We start from the raw sequence: 22293 nt of genomic DNA, 5'->3' as shown, positions 1-22293 counted from the left end.
AAATGCGAATTCAATTATGTTTCTGTAGTTGGAAAAATAATTTAAAATGTATTTTATGTGTTTTGATGGACCCTGACAAGGGTAAGTAGTTTTGAAAATTAATGAAAAAAGTTAACTATACTTATTCACTTTTTCTACCACATTAAAATATATTGAAATACAACTTGATACTACTTATAATATGCATAGTACTAAGGGAGAACTGTATATCTATTTCAGTGAACTCTGGACACTAGTGGGCACACCCCCAATTTTGAGCAGGGTCCCTCCGGAAACCCCGCCCCTCAAAGCTCACATCCAATAAAGTTGTAATATGCAAATTAGGTCCACTTAAAGATGACTTAGGAGCGCCAAGCGTGACAGACCTTAAAGAAATTTCACTCCGTACATATAGAACGTGGCGATCTTACTTTCTGTTTGAAAAGTTGGATATTAATCCCCCAAGTACAACTCAGGACACCTCAAAGGACCAACGTTTTTATAATATGGGAAAAGCAAACGGGCGTTTTTTCCCGCTTTGGATACTTTTGGGAAAATTTCTTGCCACTTTTTGCTCGGACCCTGAACTCACCACCAGCGGTGCGTTTGGTAAGGAATCTATATATCAATACTTTAAATGTCCCTTTTCGCCTGATTTAAATGTGATATTAATTGAAATATTTTGTCCTTATTTTACAAAATGCTTTAATTGATTGACTCGTTCATTGCCAGTGACTGTCATAAACGTCCAATGCACCTCAACTGGTGGAATTGGGATCATCCCAGTCAAAATATATTGGTTTTTATACCACTGTTAATGGCAGTGAACGATTTTAATTATGAGGCAGCCTTTAAAAGCCTGCAGATCTGCAAAGCATCTCTTACATTAAACATCCATGGGAGTGTTTTAGAGTAAAAATAGATAATGAGGGAGAACGCCCTCAAAAACGTCCATTAAACATATACTATACTGTTTTACCAGATTAAGTGGAAACTGTATTAAAGTAGTAGGTCTAAGTATGGTTCAAAATAATGACAAGCAATATAAAATGTACATAACCATTGCTTTTCTTCACAGACAACCAGTTGGTTACTCGATTGTTCAATTCTTCTCACATAATGAAACATTTTTGTGTAGTAGATTTGTTATAAATGCAAAAGGGGGCGACATAGACTTTATTTTCCTTGTCATTCCCAAATTGGATTTTTTTTTTTGATTCAGATGGATGGGTTGCGTTCAAGAAAATTGGAAAATATTTCAACACTAACTTTTTGCACTCATGACTTATGACGTATGTGTTTCTTTCTGTTTTAACAGTGAACAGCAGCATCAGCAACAACAACAGCAGCAGTGGCAGCGTCACCCCTACCCCACTACCCGCCACCTCTACCGCCGAGTGGCTCAGCAATTACACCGACATCGTTTCCAGGTTCTCTTTGCGCAAGGCCGATATTCCCGATGACGACATGTGCTACATTGTGGCCGGCAGTCCCGAGACCATCCGGGAGTGCGAGTTCAATGCCCAGACGCAGACGTTTGTCATCATCCATGGATGGACGGTAAATCAAAATCTTATGTTTTACTCCTTTTACACAAACTGGTACTTCTATCTTTTAAACTAGGGACTGTATATACTTTTCTTTGAGCAATGCTTTTGTGTGTGGCTGTTTTATAGGTAACAGGTATGTTTGAGAGTTGGGTACCCAAACTGGTCTCAGCTCTGTATGAACGAGTGCCCAGTGCCAATGTGATTGTGGTGGATTGGTTGACACGCGCCAATCAGCATTACCCGACTTCTGCGGCCTACACAAAGCTGGTGGGAAGAGACGTGGCCAAGTTTGTCACCTGGATACAAGTGAGTTCCTTAGAAATCTACTTGAAATCATACATTGATTGATGTGTTGTTTAATGAAGCAAAAATCCAATCAAATTGCTCAAATGGGGACAAAAATTGTCAGGATCGTCGTGTTTTTTTAATAAAATTTGTGTTCATTTGTGTGAATTAGTTCTACAACCAAATGATTAAAAATACATCGAATTGTCTTGTACTTTTAATTGGCTAGGGTTGTGTTAAATGTGTGCATATTGTATTAGCATTTTCATGCACAAAGTATATTATTTTCAGTTATTTTTTTCATGATTGTTGTTATTACAATCATATAGGTACAGGGGTCTCAAACTTGTAGCTTGGGGCCCACTTCTTAGATATCTTTGGACAATTTTTTTTGACAAAATTTATTTGACAATATTTTGCGGCTGACATTTGTGATATAATTATAGTATTAGTGTTAGGAAACATTTTTTTGAGTAGCAAGTAAAAATAAAATTAAATAATTAATGAAAATATACATGGTCAAATGGGTATATAATAAGAAATCGAAAATAATAATAAAAAAAACATACAAAATATACAGATGGCTGCCACAATTTTTGGGATGGTCGCCTGTTAGAAGGACGTCTGGAATTGATTGTAATTGCATTTTTTTTTTTTTGGCTATGCATCTTATAAATGTAATCTTAAGCATATGTTGCACATCCTTTCATAAATTACATAAAAAATCTTTACGATATAAATTCAAGTTGACAAGTATTTCCTGCATGTTGCATAAACTGTTCATAAGATAAATTTGGAGATGATGACGTTGCATTTTAAAATGTTTTTTCCCACTGCTTCTGTTACAAGGGATCACTTTTGAGCTCGGTACGAGTTAAAACTGATTTGATAAATGTTGAATTTTTTTTGCCTTACTTTTACATGAATTCTTAGTTGTAATTTAGTTGGACAGACGGCTCCATTGGTTTAATCTGTTTACATTCCAAACGACAATGAGGCTTTTAAACACATGCAGTTGCTATGGTTTACGGCCCCTGGCCTGCGACTTATTAAGTGGTAATCCTCATTTACGCTGTTAAAAAAAACAACAACATATATTTATGGTTAAATACTGGTTCCCAAAATGTTACAGTTAAAATAATGAGAAAATGGTAAAATAGGTACTATACATTTTTAACTCATTGAAACTTATGTATAATCAGTTTTGATGGCGACAACATTGCGCTCCTTTTCCCAGTTAAACGTGCTGACTACTGAGCTACTGAAGGCTAATGTGAATTAGAGGTTAGGAAAACTTAGGTTTAGGTTTTAAGGCTTAGGTTGTGCTATAGCAGGGGTAGGGAACCTATGGCTCGGGAGCTATATATGGCTCTTTTGATGGGTGTATATGGCTCTCAGCCTTTTTAAATCATATTTTTTCTTCATTAGACTCTTCTGCATACATTCTCTCATTGATACTCATTAATTAGCAACAGTGAAATAATGTTCTCAAAATAATTCAGACTTTTTTTTTACTTTCAAAGTGGTGAAATGAATAATAAATCCTCACATTTTCATGTATTTTGACTTTTAAATTCTGAGTATGACTCTCAAGGAATAATGTTTGAAAATATGAATTGTTTATGGCTCTCTTCGTCAAAAAAGTTCACGACTCCTATGCTATAAGCTCAGAAGTCAGCACGTTTGACTGCCGCATTAGAAGTGTTTACTGAAGAACAACAGTTAAAATATAGTCATTTTTACAAAAGTTCATCGTTAAATTTTTCTTTTTTTTATGGTTTTCCTTTTTTTACAGTACAATCCTGACAACCAGTGTGACCTATATTTTTTATCAATTAATTTGATCCCTATATATACAATGTAAATACTTGTGTATATCAACTTTAAGACCTTGTTGTTGTTGTAACACATTCAGAAAGAGTTAGAGCTTCCCTGGGACAAAATCCACCTAGTGGGCTACAGCCTCGGGGCGCACGTGGCTGGAATTGCCGGTGATTTGACCGACCACAAAATCAGCAGAATCACAGGTAAACTAAACTCCTCCCCTCTCTCCCTCCATCATCAACATCAAGCCAATCTCATCACTAACCCGAGATTGTCTATCTTTCTTACCAGGATTGGATCCCGCCGGTCCAATGTTTGAACACGCGGACGAACAAGACACGCTATCCAAAGACGACGCCCAGTTTGTAGACGTCCTGCACACCAATACGCGAGGCTCACCCGGTTGCAGTATCGGCATCCAGAAGGCGGTGGGTCATATCGACATTTACCCCAATGGAGGCACCTTCCAGCCGGGTTGTGACATCCCAAATACCCTCAGGGTGATTGCTAAGGAAGGACTTAGAGGTCTACAAAGTGAGTACTTGGGCGCTTTTCATTTTATCTCACAATATTTACATCCTGTACCTCGATGTATCTCATATCGCTCCAGCTGTAAAAACAACGTAACAACGCTTAGATGGGCTTCCAGTAAAAACATGGGAGGCTATACATTTGGGCTTTTTTGCTTGTTGTTATTTGCATGATATGTTTTTGACCTCTACTCCTTTCAATATAAACAGTTCGAACTGATCACACAGGCGTGGCGTAACTCGTGCTGAGATCAAAGTCTTGTTTGGTTATTTTTTTTTTTACATTGCTTGAATTTTTGACTGAATTTAAGAGGCATGCAAAAAAAGTGAGTTGATAGCATGCTTTCACTTTTTCTTGTGTTATATATACAAAATACAGCAGGTAAATGCTAAAAATCTTCAATAGAAGAAATTAAGTCCCACAAAAAAATAAACAAATATTGCTGAAAAAAGTTTTAATCGTAAATACATAAAAAAATTGAAAATCCAAAATTATTTACCATTCCGATATCATTAAAATACTTAAAAAATCTTTCAAAAATATGGATGAGAGCTCATATTATTTGTAAAAAAAAATATTAAACTCACTTCACTAAAAACCTATGCTAAAATTAGCTCCTCCCACAAATGCAAAAATATGTTTCTTTATCCGGATGAATCAATTAAACATTTTTTTAAAATGCTAAAGTGTTCTTATATTGGCCATTTTGTTCAATGTCCAGTTTAAAGCAATGAACAGAATGCATTTTGTCGGAATGGCAATTTTTGTCCGATTTCTTACTCCACTCGTAGCTTGCCGCCATTTGTAACGCCGCCTTCTTTGTTTTTGTTCGACGCAGATGCTGACCAACTAGTCAAATGTTCACACGAGCGCTCCATCCACCTATTCATCGACTCTCTACTCAACGCACAACAGCAAAGCATGATGGCCTTCCGCTGTCACTCCCGCGAAGCCTTCAACAAAGGCTTGTGCCTCAGTTGCCGCAAAAACCGCTGCAACAAGATCGGCTACAACATCAACAAGATCCGTATGACGCGTGGTGCCAAGATGTACCTCAAAACTCGAGAAATGACGCCCTACAAAGGTAAACATTAGAGAAGTGTACTTGTGGGACATATTTTTTAATATGCATCTCCTTTTAGTTTTCCACTATCAAGTGAAGATGCACCTGTTCAGCAAGAAAAGCCTGAACTTCGTTCAGCAACCTATGAAAATTTCCCTGTATGGAACCGATGGAGAGAAGGAAGACATCGCTTTTGTTCTGTACGTACATTGATTCTATTCTATTCAATTCTATTTACTGTATATTTTCACAACACCCACACGAGGGGTCGGGAACCTTTTTTGACAAAGAGAGCCATAAACAATTCATATTTTCAAACATTATTCCTTGAGAGCCATACTCAGAATTTAAAAGTCAAAATACATGAAAATGTGAGCATTTTTTATTCATTTCACCACTTTGAAAGTAAAAAAAAGTCAAAATTCTTTTCAGAACAGTATTTCACTGTTGCTAATCAATGAGTATCAATGAGAGGAAAGTCTAATGAAGAAAAAATATGATTAAAAAGGCGGAGAGACATATACACCTATCCAAAGAGCCACATATGGCTCCTGAGCCACAGGTTCCCTACCCTTGACCTACACTTTTGCGGCATATCATTCCCAAGTGCTTAACATTAGCTGTAACTTTTGTCAACAACACCTCATGAACACACTGGAGTGTGTTGCGTTTATGTGCAACTTCAAAAAGGCGGAAAAATTATAAGTGTCCTGCTTGAGGCCGCACAGGACACCAGACAAGGCTTTTAAATGAAGGAGTAACGTACATAAATCAGGATGTATAGCTACACTAACGGTTGAGAATGTGAACAGCTGCCAGTATAGTCAATAGCACTGCATTAAGTAAAATATATAGACGCATACATACCTTAGCAAGTATTGTCAGCTGCACTGTGTGTAGCAAAAACAATACTTATATCATCAAATAGCTCAGATTGAAATACTGCAGTACTTTTTATGACGTCATTTTTTATGTTTCTCATATATATATCATGTATGTATCTTGGTAGCATATGGTGAGAAACAGTAGTAATTTATCTTTAGTAGTCTTATTTTGTACTTATGGAGGAGGATTAAGTGAGGCAGGCTTAAAAAATTTTATTTATTTTGCTCTTTCAAAATCACAAAAGCGTAAAAGTGTAAATATCTCAATATGATCTAATCTTGGTTATTTCATACTTTATCACGTATACACACGCACATATATATATATATATATATATATATATATATATATATATATATATATATATATATATATATATATATATATATATATATATATATATATATATATATATATATATATATATATATATATATATATATATATATATATATATATATATATATATATACATATACACATATATACACAGATACACATATATACACATATACACATATATACACATATACATATATATACACATATACATATATATACACATACACACATATACATATATATACACATATACATATATATACACATATACACACATATACACATATACATATATATACACATACATATATATAAACATATACACATACATATATATACACATATACATATATATACACATATACACATACATATATATACACTGTGCAGTAAATTAAAGCCTATATATATAATATGGCAGCACATCATGTTCAGAATTGAAATTACATAACATTACTTTTGACAGGTGTGCCTAATAACGTGTCTCGCCACGTCTAAAAAAAGAATTGCCGGCGGTGCTCTAAATGAAGCAACGGCAAGCATTGGCGAGCGACTGGTTGACTTTTAACCTGGTGTCACCCCACAGGCCCACAATGAACGACAACAGCACGCTGTCTTTCCTCGTCACCACCGACGTGAGCATCGGCGACCTGATGATTGTCAAGGTGCGCTGGGAAAAGGACTCCCTCATCAGCTGGTCGGACTTGACGGGGAAAAGCAAGTTCTACGTCCGGAAAATACGGGTCAAATCGGGGGAGACGCAGTCTAAGTGAGTCCTTTTGATCAAGAAAACACACAAATATTGAAAAGATGACAAGTAAACATGCTAAAATACCTAAAATTGAACTTTTTAACTTCAGATCTATTAGTTTTCTGACCAGCTTATTCTATTCCCACTGTTTTGAATTTAAATACAATTAGTTGCATTTTGGGAAAAAATATTGCCATTAATTTTAACATTTTTATTCATTTGATTCAAAATCTCAATCAAGTCCAACCCCTAATAATTTTACAAGTACTTATCAGTAAATATAATTTGACACTGATTGATATGACCAATGAGAAACTATGTAAATTATTTCTACCCCTCAAAAAAAAAAAAATAATAATATTGTATAGTGCGATGGGTTTTATACACTGGTGCAGTTTATAGTCCAAAAACAGTGCTTACTTGGCAAAAAAGTATATTTTTATATCTATAATAATATAATTTAACACTGATTGATATGACCAATGAGAAAATATGAAAATTATTTCTAACCCTCAAAAAAAAAACAATATTGTATAGTGCAATTTACTGGTGAGATGGATTTATACACTGGTACAGTTTATAGTCCAAAAACAGTGCTTAATTGGCCAAAAAATGAAGTATTTGTTTATATCTATAATAATATAATTTAACACTGATAGATATGACCAATGAGAAACTGAAAATTATTTCTACGCCTCAAAAATAAAAATAAAATAATAATATTGCACTGGTGCAGTTTATAGTCCAAAAACAGTTGGCAAAAATGAAGTATTTTTTTCATATTTATAACATGGAATCAAAGTGTGTTGATCATTTTTTGGGGCTCAGGAAAATGTTAAAATGAGGTTCCTTCTATTTATCCTTATAGTTCTAGTTATTATCATTTACAGGGTGATCTTCAGTGTCAAAGAAGCTGAGTACACCGATTTGATCCGAGGAGGAAAAGCTGCAGCGTTTGTCAAGTCCAAAGAAGACAACCGAAGCCGCAAAGAAAAACGGTACGTTCAAAACGGGACACAATTATTATTTTTTAAACGTATGGTGGATTTATTGTGTCTCTTTCTTCCAGGATGCACAAATTGAAAATGGAAGGCAGTCTGTTCGGTCTAAACGACGCTTAAAAGTGAAGTCAAAAAACACGGCGCTATCGTCAACCCCTGGTGCTCCATTTGCATCACCAAAGAAGGACGACGTTGAAATTGGCAATACAAGCACACACAAAAACGTATGCCAGATGACTCAAAAATTTGGAGAAAAAAAGTTACACATTGAATGACATTGCTCACATTTTCTACTTCTATTTGCAATCATTTGTCTAGGCTCACGTTCACTTCTTGTGCCTATATGAACTTTGAGTTATTACTTATGTAATTAATTCACGGTGACAGGCAAAATGTAGGCACATTTTTTTGTAGCGTTTGTCATAAAAAAAAATAACAAGATGATTATTTTCGTTTTTTTTTTTGCTAGATTACTAACTGCAAACAATCGCCAGGGACCAAAGAGTTATTGACTATCTACTGAATCGTATTGGTCTTGTAAATACCATTTTTTAAAAAGAAAATATCCGTTTTTTTTTTTAAATAAATATTTTGGATTCTGAATTGTTTTCATTTGAATTGGATTGCGTTTTGATTATTGTACCACAGGTCACTTTAAAACACTTTCTTCCTTCTTTACTAAAAGAAAATAAAATGACTTTATGCTCCGTTTGAAATTGTAGCCTTAATTTCCAAGGCCACTCCATAAATTACCAAAAAATAGTTGAAAATTTCCAACAAAAAATCCCTACACAACAGCCATAATACATCTCAAGAATACGCCGTCTTGTATTTATTGAATGTACATTTATATATTTGTATATTAAGCTGTAATATATTTTCTTGTCTTGCTTCCGTTGACTGTATTTTTTTCTACAAAGCCGTTTTTATGATGATTCTTGGATAAACCAGCTTGTTTGTAAAAGCAATTTATGCTTATTTTTGAGCACATTCATCAACTGATCTGCAGTGCACTGTATTAAAAAAAAAAAACTAGCCCCAGGTGGTTAAATAAAGATATAAAGTATTATATTCTGAGTACTCAAGCTGCTTTTAGTGCATTTTCATGCAAAAAAATCATTTTTACATCACAACATATTGCTATCAGTGACAAAATTGATGTAAATAGTAAAATGAATTATTTAATTAAAAATCTGAACTCAATATAGCATTTAGTGTACTTAAAATATTTCCATATAATAAAATATGAAAGAATAAGGTTTGAATGCAATGTTTACTTCATAGTATACTGATAATTATATATAAATAATATTTTTTACATGGTATATGGCTGGTTGTGTGCATGTTATAATAACATAATACGTACATTGTGTACAAATATAATGTAGATAAAAATATTTTGGGATTTCACACCATTAAAAAGTCCTAAAAGGTATTTTAAAATGTTGCTTATTGGCATAAATTATGGTAAAGTTACAATATAAATGCTGAAATTAGTTTATGTTCATTATGCATACTAAGTTTAATACAATGACAAAATATATCAACAGAAAATGTAATACTATGACTATAATACTATGTGAGAAGCCATTTTTGTTAATAGATTAATTATGTTCCCTTACAAGTTTATCAATGCATTTATTTAAAAAAAAAAAAAACAACTTAATGAGTGATTATTTTGTAGAAATTGATCTCTTACTAATCTCATTCAACATGACACTTTGTACCAGGCAAATATTAAGTCCAAAAAGCATCATGACTGATGTAAACATGTTGGTCAAGGTTTATTGGACAAACACAGTAGGAAGTTGTCAAATATGTCATAACAGCGTGGGTGCTTTTTAACTACATGTTTACTTAATTGATGGTCAAACATAACTGTCACTGTTTTAACAGCTGTGTAGGAAGATTACAACAAAAAAATAGGGCTATAATCATTAGCAAAAAAATGTTTTTTGTTCCTAGAAATAACCAAATTGATTCTCGGAAATATTTATTAACCAGTCCAAGACATTTTGTTGTGTTTTTTTTCCTCCAGCACCGTGGAAATGTTTTCAATTTGCGATCCTCAGCTTTATTTTAATCAGTTCCCAAGTGAGAGAAAACAAACAGGTTCTCAGATTTTTCCACGAATTTTTGTTTTCAAGTTCGTGGAAGAATTTCGGTAAATACAGCTGCGGAAACACACCCACGACGAGATTCAATGTTGAGAAAATAATACGAAGTATAGCCCTATATGTGAAAAATCTTGATGTCACTCAATTAGTTGTCATTTTTTACAGCTTTTTCTTAAATTTGACTCCCATTCAATTGCAGCATGTTTGATTTATAAGTGAAAATTTCACATACCGTATTTTCACGACTATAAGGTGCAGTTAAAAGTCTTAATTTTTTTCCAAAATAGACAATGCGCCTTATAATCCAGTGCGCCTTATATATGGAAAAAACAGAAAAACAAAAAAACACCACTGTCGGATATTAAAAAAACACAAATGCCTGAACTGAAACAATACTGTTAAATATGCAGATCAGCCATCTTAGTTTACATCATATAGCTCCTCCCCCACTGCAAGATTTTATACAAAAAAATCCAAAACATCAACAATGCCTGGCTGTAGAGGTGACTGTGTAGTGAGTATTCATACCTGGAAGTCAATAGCAATTACCGTATTTTCACGACTATAAGGCGCACTTAAAAGTTTTAAATTTTCTCCAAAATAGACAGTGCGCCTTATAATACAGTGCGCCTTATGTAGGGAAAAAATGTCATTCATTGTCTTATAATGCAGTACACCTTATAGTCGTGAAAATATGGTAGACTGCAAGAGTGCCTCCTGTTAATCAGTTTTCTACAGGTTGGGTATCTTTTCAGGCATGACCTGCTCCCCTTTTATGTCGGTGCACCCCCATGCTGTGCAGGTGACCTGTTGACCTGCTTTGTAGGCATCTAGCATACTGTACTTTTAGTACTTTGCAAAAAGAGAAAGATGTGACTCAAGCAGTATGTCATCACATCGTAAAAAATCCAGGCCATGGACATCGAACAAGGTCACCAGCGCAAAGGTTTTGAAAACATGTAAGTGGGGTAACAGTTGATTGACAGTGTGAGACTGACTCCTTTATGTGAAGAAAGAGGGGGCCCCCAGATGTCCTTAAGAGGCCCCTTAAGTTTAGCTTCACAGTCCCTTAGTCTGGAATGTCAGTGGACTGTATGGTTAACTGCTGACATGCTGTTAGCTGCTTAGCAGCCTACAAATTTAATTAAGGTTGCTTTGGAAGAGAGAAATAACAATGTAGTTGGAAAATAATGAAATGAAAAAAATTAGGTAGATTATTGAAGCAATGTTTGTCAAATTTCTACTTCATAAAATTGAAACTGCCTAAATAGTAGGTTTTTTCTCTAAATTGGTGGGTCAGGAGCCAGAAGTGGTAGATAAACATGTAAAAAAAAGAAAAGAAAAAATATAAAAAATATTTAACATATATAATATACAAAAATATTCAAATGTAATGGTCAAGTAAAAGTATGTTGTTTTTTTCTCTGTTAAAAAAGTTACTTATTGTGCATTAAAGCATTGATGTTAGGAACTATATATGAATTAATAATAATGATGGTTAAAAAAATGATGGAGAGAAAGAGAGGAGAGCATTTTTTTGCGGATTTTCACTTATTACAAATATGTGGAACAAATGTCCGTGATAAATGAGGGATGACTGCACATAGTTGACGACCACTCTGATTCAAAAGTGAACCCATCCGTTCTTAAACAAAGTTTAGACGTTCCGTCATGTCGTTGGCTAGTCTTTTACTTTGCTCCGGTCACGAAATAGTAATGATTGACTTCCAAGTAGTACATGCAGGGTGCTTCGATTCTCCGCCCTGAGCTTGACAGCCAATGGGGTGGTTCAGGTTCTATTTAAGACGTCGACTCCAATCGAGGTACTTCACATGCCTGCGCAGTGCGCGCAACACGACGCACACGAGCGGACAAGAGTATTCCACTAGCTGCAACGACAACTAGGATTTCTCAACTCGTCTCCATCTTCCGTCAAGGTCGACAAAACTTTCTGAACAAAGCTGTCAAAGCAATGAAAGCATGGAGAATTGGCTTTCTTTGCTTAGTGTTCCTGAACGCAACAGTGCGTTATGTGACGTCTTCGGAGCAAAAACGGACCGATTCTATTTTTGGTAAGTTGCCAGAATAGACTTTCGTCTACATGCACGTGTATAACGTGGGCTTAAAAAACGAGTTAGTACATGATTTTAGCCGTGCAACTTTTACTTTTGACGGGAAACTTTAATGTTTTTATGAATGGGGTTACGTTCAGGTGACTGTGATTTGTGTAGGGAATTGGAAAGTTTACATTGCAACTTCATAAATGGGAGGTTACTGTGTCCCCACCCCCACTCTGTGCACGCACGCCTCCCCCAAACTGAGTCAGCTGACTCTTCAGAATCTTTGGAAGTGCTACTGGTTTCTATGGAACCCAGTTTGACAGCATGAAGTCTTAAGTAATATGCTGCCATTGACTGCAATAGACGTCTCGTCTACTGTGACTAGGAAGCACTAACACATTGCCACTGATGGACGTCAATTTAATTAGAACTAATACAAAAAAGAATGGTTGTGAATTCAATGCCATCGACAGACTTGGTCGTTCAATCCATTTTGGCAAATATATCTCCCAGTCAAAATGGATTGGACTTCACTTGGGTTATCTTCTCCATGTTTATTTGACCTCTATCATTGCTTACTCATTAGCTGCAATGGACTTATTTACAATGTTTATTTGACCTCTATCCTTTTTCACTCATTGGTTGCCATTGACAACGCTAGATGTCCATTCTATTTTGCCAAATGAACCAATTGGATTGGATGTCAAGTGCCATCAATGTCAACCAATGAGTGAACATCATGCAAACTGAGCAAAGAAAACCCAAATAAACCTGCAAAATGCACTTTTTGAGCTACTTCCCTGCCATTGGATCGATTTCCAAGTCACTTAAACTAGGAAAACTGAATTAAATGCCTTTATTATCATTAACCAAGCACAATAATATGTAAAGCTTCACCATAAATTACACACGTAAATAAGTAGTCACCTATCCCATCGACTGGGTGCTAGATTCCAGGCAACAAGATCACAAATGACTTTTACTTTGTTATTTTCACAGCCAACTTCCTGGATCCCATTAAGGACTGGTTTGAGCAGAAGAATGACGCCAATCAAACGGTGGCCAGATTCTCCTTGCGCAGACCTTCGCAGCCCGAAGACGACTTATGCTACATCCAAGCCGGCCAGACCGAGTCACTGGCGGCTTGCGCCTTCAACAGTACCGCCAAAACCTTCTTCATCATCCACGGATGGGCGGTAAGACATGCCACATGCTTCCACTGGTTAGGACATGTCCCCCCCGACCCACCACACACCACCCTTTCCCCACTTGAGTGAATTTGCTCAGGGCAGCAACTTCTGGCATTTCATTCGTTGTGGTAACGATCAGTGAAGAATGTGAGCTGAGGTTTAATAATTAGAGGTGACAAAAGCCTTGACATGCTATACTTAAGAAGTCAAGATATTACGTATTTTCACGACTATAAGGCGCACTTAAAAGTCTTAAATTTTCTCCAAAATAGATAGCGCGCCTTATAATTCAGTGCGCCTTATATATGGAAAAAACAGAAAACCAAAAACGAAAAACCATCATTGTCGGATATTAAAAAAACACAAACGCCTGAACTGAAACAAAACTGTTAAATATGCAGATACCATCTTAGTTTACAAAATCTTCCATCATATAGCTCCTCCCCCACTTCAAGATTTTATACAAAAAAATCCAAATTTTCACGACTATAAGGCGCACTTAAAAGTCTTAAATTTTCTCCAAAATAGACAGTGAGCCTTATAATCCGGTGCGCCCTATGTATGGAAAAAAGTTTTAAAATATGGCATTCATTGAAGGTGCGCCATATAGTCGTGAAAATACGGTAGTAATATTTTGCAGAGAAGAAAATTTAAGGGTTTTGTTTGGCATGAGAATACAAAAGAAATGAGTGAAAATGGTCATTTTGAAGTGGGAATTCAGATGTTTTGCTTTGCTTTATCATGTTTTTTTTTGTTGTTTGGCATTTTTGTGGTTTAGTTTGAAGGAATTTGATATTATTTTTATGTTTTGTGTCATTTATTAGATATGTCACCCATTATACAACATGAAATTTGGGTTAGGTAGTAAAAAAAAAGATATTGTGGATCATAATAATAATACTTTAGCCATCCTTTTACAACGGAATGAATTTTTTTTTGGTCCAAACAAACCACTTAAATTAAAGAATGCCCTTCATAAAAAAATACAACCTTGGAATCAATAACAGCCTTTGCTTTGAAGCATAAAAAAAGTGCGTCAAGAAGGCCGTCTTTCAAACGTGTTACCATTCCAAAAACAAGTTTGAATTCAAATTGAGTATTTTTGCAATTAAATGCTAAGTGTCCTTAGCATTGGGCCGGCCATTCCGACCTTAATGTTATTATTTCCTTCCACAGTTGAGCGGTATGTTTGAAAGCTGGGTGGCTAAGCTGGTATCTGCGTTGTATGAACGAGAGCAGATGGCCAACGTCATCGTGGTGGATTGGCTCAGCACGGCGCAGAACGACTACGTGGTTGCGGCCCAGAACACCAAAACGGTGGGGCAGGAGGTGGCTCGCTTCATCGACTGGATTGAGGTCAGTCGCAGCGCTCGTTCATCCGTGTGCCTTTTCTATAGCGCACGCTCATTAGGGGCGCGGGGGAACTGGAGCATAGCTCAGACGACTTTGGCCGAGGGGCGGGTGGGGTACACCTTGGGCAAACTACGGCCCACGGGCCACATCCGGCCCGCTAGGCCTTTCAATCCGGCCCGCCGACGTTGTCCAAATATATATACATATATTTTTTTTTCCCCCAAGATGGCGCCAGTAGCAGTGGCTCTGTCCACTTTTATTTGATTTTTTTGTGTTTTACAACCCCTCTATTTTAAAAAAAAATACATTTTAATATTTTTTAATACATTCTTTTTTACTTTGTACTTTATACTTTAATGATAAGTGCTGAGTATGTTAATACTTTAGTCCTTTTTTCTGTTTATATTTCATATGTACTGTTAACGGATGCACTTTTTTATCTGTATCATATCTTGATCTGACCCGGCCCATCTGTCAGATTTTTAAAGTCAATGTACCCAAAAAGTTTGCCGTTGTCATGATTTTGGACGTTTTTTTTTGCTAGGAAACCGCCAACGTTCCTCTGGACAACCTCCATCTCATTGGCTACAGCCTTGGGGCTCACGTGGCAGGTATCGCGGGAAGCCACGCCTCCAATAAAGTTGGAAGAATAACAGGTAAAGGGCCAAAAGAACATGACGTGGCCTCCAACACATTGCTTCAGAGGTGACCATCATCCCGTCTATGTTTGCAGGTTTGGATCCAGCCGGGCCTAACTTTGAAGGCGAGCACGCCCACGGGCGCCTGTCGCCAGATGACGCCGATTTCGTGGACGTTCTCCACACGTTCACCCATGGCTCTCTGGGTCTCAGCATCGGCATCAAGCAACCAGTGGGCCACGTGGACATCTACCCAAATGGGGGCATCTACCAGCCTGGTTGCAATTTAAGAGGTGCCCTGGAGAAGATTGCCACCTATGGGATAGCTGGTAAGTTTGCAGCAGTCTATTTTTTTTGGAGTCTTAGTCTTTTGTACACAAAAACTCATTTTAGTCACATTGGAGTCTAAATATAAATCTGCCTTTGGTCTAAAAAAACTATGTTTTCCACCATTATGTCACTAAAAATGCTTATAATAATGGCAATGCATATAATTTATTATTTTTTTTCACATTAAAAGTTTTTTTAGGACCACTTCCAAAATACTAGAAAGCTTAATATTATCTAACTGTGATAAAATAACTTGGCATTCTCTTACACTGTAATTTTATTTATAAAATACAGACAGGAGGCCACCTAATCTATGTTTATGTTATGCACTTCAAAACACTTTAAAAACAAAGTAATGCCATGAAATAAAACTGAGTTGCATTACTACCTTTATTTACTTAATTAACTGATGTTACCAGTGCAAACACACTAAAATATTAGCATAAATTTGGCCTTTCATTTACAACCCAAAAATGTGGAAAACAAATAAATTGTAAAACTAGAAAATGAGACAATTAAAGAGATTTAAAGTCGGAATATTACAAGTCAAAGTCATAATAATTTGAGAAAGTTAAATATAACTGATATGGCCCAATTATGTTAAATACACAGCAGCAATCTATCAATATTAGCTATGTATTTAAGAACAGACCATTTTCTGAGTCAAATTATGTTGTTTTTGATAGTTTAACACATTACATTTTAATTTTTTTATCACCTATAACAAAACATGTGGTGAAAATTATCAAAACCATATCATTCGATCGCTTTAGCCCCTCCCAGCTAAAATAGATTGGTCGTATATTGCTGTCAATCCCATCCAATAAATCTTCTAGCACTTTCCGCGTCCAACAGGGCATCACATGTGCACTATTAGTCCCCACACAAACCCAATACAGTATCTTGGCTCCGCATCGGCATGTCGCTAATCAGTCTTAGCATTGTTGCTGCCACCGACACAATAAATCCATTCACCATGACCCGAAACTTGAGCTGAGAGGCCCAAAAATGTCAGAAATGAGTCTTTGTAGAATTTGGCACTGTAGCATCACGGTCTAGTTTCCTTAAAACATAAGCGCTAGTTCTTTCTATTCCATCCATTTTCAACATGTTTCTTCAGCAGGCGTTGGCGACGCCGTCTTGTGTTCTCACGAGCGCTCCATCCACCTCTTCATCGACTCTCTGCTGAACGAGTGGGAGGCGGCCAAGGCCTACCGCTGCGGCAGCAATGCCATGTTTAACCGCGGCATGTGCTTGAACTGCCGCAAGAGTCGCTGCAACACGGTGGGCTACGATATCGGCAAAGTCCGAAAAGCGCGTAATGTGCAGTTGTACACCAACACCAGAGCCACCATGCCCTTTAGAGGTGAGTGCTTCAAAAATACAAGAACTAAATTCAATTACTATTGAATTAATTACATTATGATTACATTTTTATTGGCTGCTACTGACAGTCATGGCTTTCTAGCCAACACAGTTCAAATGTAATGGACGTTCCTCATTGTCAGCCGTAGTGATATTTTGATTTAGTTTTGACGTCGTTTTTTTTTACAAATTCTGTCCTTTTTTTTTTACAAATTCTGTCCTTTTTTTTTTTTTTTTTTACAAACTCTGTCCTTTTTTTTTACAAATTCTGTCCTTTTTTTTTTTTACAAATTCTGTCCTTTTTTTTTTTTTACAAATTCTGTCCTTTTTTTTTACAAATTCTGTCCTTTTTTTTTTACAAATTCTGTCCTTTTTTTTTTACAAATTCTGTCATTTTTTTTCCAAATTCAGTCATTTTTTTCCAAATTCTGTCCCTTTTTCTTCCAAATTCTGTCCCTTTTTCTTCCAAATTCTGTCCCTTTTTCTTCCAAATTCTGTCCCTTTTTCTTCCAAATTCTGTCCTTTTTTTCCAAATTCCCTAACCCTAACCCCTAACCCTTTTGAAAGTCATTTTTATGTTAGTGTTTTTTTTACTTTACTTTCATTGTCATAATATGTTTGTTTTTATCTATACTGTGACTTAATGGGCAAAATCTGTAAACCATAAGGACCCACTTGGGTAAAAAATGATGATTTTTCAATGAGAATGACTGAAAACCAGCGCTTAGATCCATTTTTTTTCTACTTCTGCATCGTATGTGATAAAGCAACCTTTCTACCCATATTATTTTAGATACCACAGTGTCCTTAAGCAGTTTGGAGAATTCTCTATATGTTTAGACATTGGCAAAACAACAGTATGACATATAAACGCCTAAAACTCACTCCTTATAGATCTTAACATTGAAACCAGTTATTGTCGATATGCCCAATCATCTAATTGCGTTCACGTCACTTTTCGGAACAGCTGCGTCAAGGCACTCGTGGTTAAAGCTGCTCTCGGGCGAGTTCCATCTAAAAGGCAAATCCGAAAGAAATCCCGGCTCACTGTTTGGCCTCTAATGCGGCAATTAGCCAGGAATGCAGTGAATGAATGAAAAGTGCTTCGGGGCTCCTTGGCAAAACACCCAACCATCCTATTGTCGGTGCTTTTAGTTACAATTTTCCGACTCGTTTTAACGCCCCTTGGTGTTTGAACTTGTTTAAATGGCGTAATTAGCTTAAAGCATTGATAAATGTCACTGTGGTTGGTTCTATTCCAGTTTACCACTACCAGCTGAAGATACACTTCTCCAGTAAAGTGAACCGCTCGGAAATGGAACCCTCGCTTACGGTTTCGCTCTTTGGAACTGAAGGGGAGGCTGAAAACTTGCAGCTTAAACTGTGAGTGTGTCATAAGATTTAACTTCTGTTGAAGGGAATTCAAATATAGAAAGTACCGTATTTTCACGACTATAAGGCGCACCGCATTATAAGGCATGCCCTCGATGAATGACATTTTTTCCATATATAAGGCGCACTGTATTATAAGGCGCACGGTCTATTTTGGAGAAAATTTAAGACTTGAGTGCGCCTTATAGTCGTGAAAATATGGTAATTGCTATTGACTTCCAGGTATGAAGTACTCACTACACAGTCGCCTCTAGAGCCAGCCATTGTTGATGTTTTGGATTTTTTTGTTTAAAATCTTGCAGTGGGGGAGGAGCTATATGATGGAAGATTTTGTAAACTAAGATGGCTGATCTGCATATTTAACAGTATTGTTTCAGTTCAGGCGTTTGTGCTTTTTTTATATCCGACAGTGGTGGTTTCTCGTTTTTGGTTTTCTGTTTTTTCCATATATAAGGCGCATTGGATTATAAGGCGCACTGGATTATAAGGCGCACTGTCTATTTTGGAGAAAATTTAAGACTTTTAAGTGCGCCTTATAGTCATGAAAATACGGTAGTTAAATGTGGTGCTGTATCATGGATATGCTATAAAAAAAAAGCCACGAGGTTGATTAGCAATGTGGTGGAACATTATTTGAGTTTGATGTGTTTGCTTGATGGGTAATGATGAATGTTTATGACCTATTCTGGTAAATATTAACACCTCACCTGATGGTTGTGTCCCATAGGAAAGAGAAAATAGCAGCCAATAGGACGCATTCTTTTCTGTTGGTGACTGAGAAGGACATCGGTGAGCTGTTGATGTTGAAGTTCAAGTGGGAGGAGTCAAATGGATTGTCACCTACCAAAGTGTTGAAGATGATTTCTTCCTGGTGGTCCGGCGATTCTGACGGTGCCAACATGGAGGTGCACAGAATTCGTATTCGGGCTGGAGAGACACAGAAAAAGTAAGTTGTATGAAAACAATGAATAGCTCATTACAGAATTTGAGAATATTTAGATTTCCATATCTTCAAAAATAAGCCTTCACTTTGGTTAATATGCTCCATATTCATTCATAATAGGTTAACTATAGAAGGCTATGAATTAATCATTGTTACAAGATTTATTTTTAGGTATTTACAATAGACATAAACACAGTAAGAGTGGTATGCATCATGTACATTTATGTATATGTATATATGTGCTTATATATGTATGTATATGTATATATTTCAGCAACACAGTTATTTAATAATAGATTTATTCATGTATTTATTGATTAACTTACTTATTACCTATCTATTTATGTCTAAAATGTCTTTTTCTGTGTCTGTATTCTCACCCTCTTGCTACTGTGACAACAAAATGTCCCAAATACGGGATGAATAAAGTTATCCTATTCAATCCAATACAAATCCATACTAATGTTAGCTTTTTCTCAGCAGTAGATTTAAAAAAAGTAGAATTGACCTTCATCTTCATAATTTATTACATCAATATATGTGGATTAATTAAAATTTGAAAATTGCGATGTAAAAAATATCCCCCATTTCTCTTCCAGGATGGTATTTTGCGCAAAAAATGCCGATTCCTCCACCTTAACGCAAGAAGTGACCTTTGTAAAATGTAACGGAACATGGCGATCACATCCAAAACGCAATCCCAAAAGGTAACTGGGTTCTCCCACCTGAGTTATCTTTTTCACAGCAGCCAATTTGTCAAGGCTTTGTCAGTAAAAACAAGCAATGTCTTTTTATCTTTTAGAATAACCTTGGAGACCCACTGAACTTGTGGAGAGAAAACCACCACCACCAACAACAGCAACCTTGCATACATTTTAAGCACTTCGTCAATACAGTGTTCCCTCGCTTATCGCGGTTAATAAAACCGGGACCCCCCCCCCCCCCCCCCCCGCAATAGCTGCGTTTCCGCGAAGTAGGCGTGCCCCTTTTAAAATGCTTAAAGAAACGTATAACACGTGCACAAAAGCACCACCAAGCAAAAAACATCATAGTAGTCCGGATGGAGGATCTTCTGCAGTTTTTTTGCACGTAAGAAACATCGTTATTGGGAGTTGTGAACATTGTTTTTTGGGCCTGTAAACAGCCATGACGTCATCAATGCCATTCCTGAACTCTCACTATGTTATTGACCATTTCTTTGGCCTTTTTTCGATGCAATTACTAATTCTTATTGAATATTTTGTTTCCACCTCTTTTAAACTGATGTAATTTATAATTTAAATTTAATATCTTTAATTTTTTATGTTTTTTCCCTGGAAAATATCCGCGAAGCTCCTGAGTCCGCAATAGCTAAAGCGCGAAGTAGCGAGGGAACACTGTAATTTATTTCATGTCACCTACTACAAAAAAAAAGGCCTCACACTGACTTTTATATATCCACAGGAGTGTTTTTCTCTTTTTTCATCATGCTTTTATGTGTTCTACCTAATGGTATATTTACTATAAGTGTAGTATTTTAAAATATAACCTAATAAGCATTCACCACTGTGGCCCCTAACACTGCATGTGACTATGGGACTAAATCAGTGTGCCTTAAGTTCAACAAAGTGCTTTGTGTGTGTGTTTTGTGGTTGTTCTTTTGTTGCTATGGCAACAAATAGACATTTCTACTGAGTTACGCCTCCTGCTGTGAAATAAGACTTGACTGTTACCTTTTACAAAGTGATGTTTTTGCTTTGAATATAGTAGTTATAATACTTTTTCATGAAGGTACGATAGTGCTTTTGCAGGGTATATGACAGTCTATGTATGTTAAAATTGATATGGAAAGTAATTTTTCCTAAAGGTATGAAGGCTTATGTGGGTGTGGAATTTTGGTTTTAGCAATTTGTACGATTTGTCCTTGATAATGCGCAAAAAAATGAATTTACAGTTTTGTGTGTCATTTTTGTCAGAGATCGGTACGGTAATCATTGTGACTTTTTTGTTTTGTTTTTCCTGATCAAAAACATGTGCCAATGCTTTCTTGACTACTACAGGTGGAGGCCATTTTTAAACGTGTACAGACAGAAAATCTGATGTAAATAGCAGAAATGATTTTGGTAGTAAAAAAAGCACTGTTTCTCTTATATGTAGTCAGCTTTTAGTGTATATAAATGTAAATATGTTCTATGGTGTATATTTAATAAACATGAGAGGTCACCTTGTCCCAGTTTTTTTTTGTTATGATAATGGAGTACAAATATTGGTTCATTTACTTTAAAATAATCTTTGTCCTTGTAGTGGAATAATCGCTAAGTTATGTCAGAATGACCTAAATTTCCAATGCATGTCGATTATATACTATGTAGTATTTTTGAATACTTCATAAACACAATTAAATCCAAAATAATTTATAACTTGACCATATTTTGAAGTCACTTATACAACTTTTTTGAGTGTTTGATTAGTTTTAAAATGACATTTTTTTTTCTTATAGATTCTATAAGTAAATATTGGTTGTTTTGTAGTATTTTAAAATACTTTATAAGCACAATAAAATCCAAAATAATGTATAACTTGACCATATTTTGAAGATACTTATACAACTTTTTTGAGTGTTTTAAAATGGCCTTTTTTATGGATTGTAAATGTAAATATTGGTTGTTTTGGAGTATTTTTGAATACTTCATAAGCACAATAAAATCCAAAATA

General features: G+C 35.9%; 2 protein-coding genes across 3 annotated transcripts; both read left to right on the top strand.

Moving 5' to 3' along the window:
- Window positions 1–350: 350 nt before the first annotated feature.
- Window positions 351–9280, top strand: lpla (lipoprotein lipase a). The gene is made up of 10 exons (XM_077717044.1): window positions 351–588; window positions 1298–1539; window positions 1656–1835; window positions 3730–3841; window positions 3930–4172; window positions 5008–5253; window positions 5312–5432; window positions 7046–7228; window positions 8101–8208; window positions 8280–9280. The coding sequence occupies exons 1-10, from the start codon at window positions 486–488 to the stop codon at window positions 8329–8331; spliced, it is 1590 nt and encodes a 529-aa protein (XP_077573170.1). The 5' UTR covers window positions 351–485; the 3' UTR covers window positions 8332–9280.
- Window positions 9281–12143: 2863 nt separating this feature from the next.
- On the top strand, window positions 12144–20904 carry lpl2a (lipoprotein lipase 2 a). Of its 2 annotated transcripts, none has more exons than XM_077717347.1 (10): window positions 12144–12400; window positions 13388–13584; window positions 14755–14934; window positions 15476–15587; window positions 15665–15898; window positions 17023–17265; window positions 18527–18647; window positions 19384–19602; window positions 20199–20306; window positions 20402–20904. In XM_077717347.1, exons 1-10 carry the CDS (start codon window positions 12301–12303, stop codon window positions 20421–20423), a joined length of 1536 nt encoding a protein of 511 aa, XP_077573473.1. In that variant the 5' UTR covers window positions 12144–12300; the 3' UTR covers window positions 20424–20904. The 2 variants fall into 2 exon arrangements, with proteins under 2 accessions (XP_077573473.1, XP_077573474.1); XM_077717348.1 differs by having other exon boundaries at window positions 12152–12400; window positions 17020–17265.
- The last annotated feature ends 1389 nt before the right edge of the window (window positions 20905–22293 follow it).

This window comes from Stigmatopora nigra, chromosome 5, assembly GCF_051989575.1.
Source record: "Stigmatopora nigra isolate UIUO_SnigA chromosome 5, RoL_Snig_1.1, whole genome shotgun sequence".
Lineage (NCBI taxonomy): Eukaryota > Metazoa > Chordata > Actinopteri > Syngnathiformes > Syngnathidae > Stigmatopora > Stigmatopora nigra.
The sequence above is the reverse complement of the archived record's forward strand: the minus strand, read 5'-3'. Positions and strand labels throughout refer to the sequence as shown.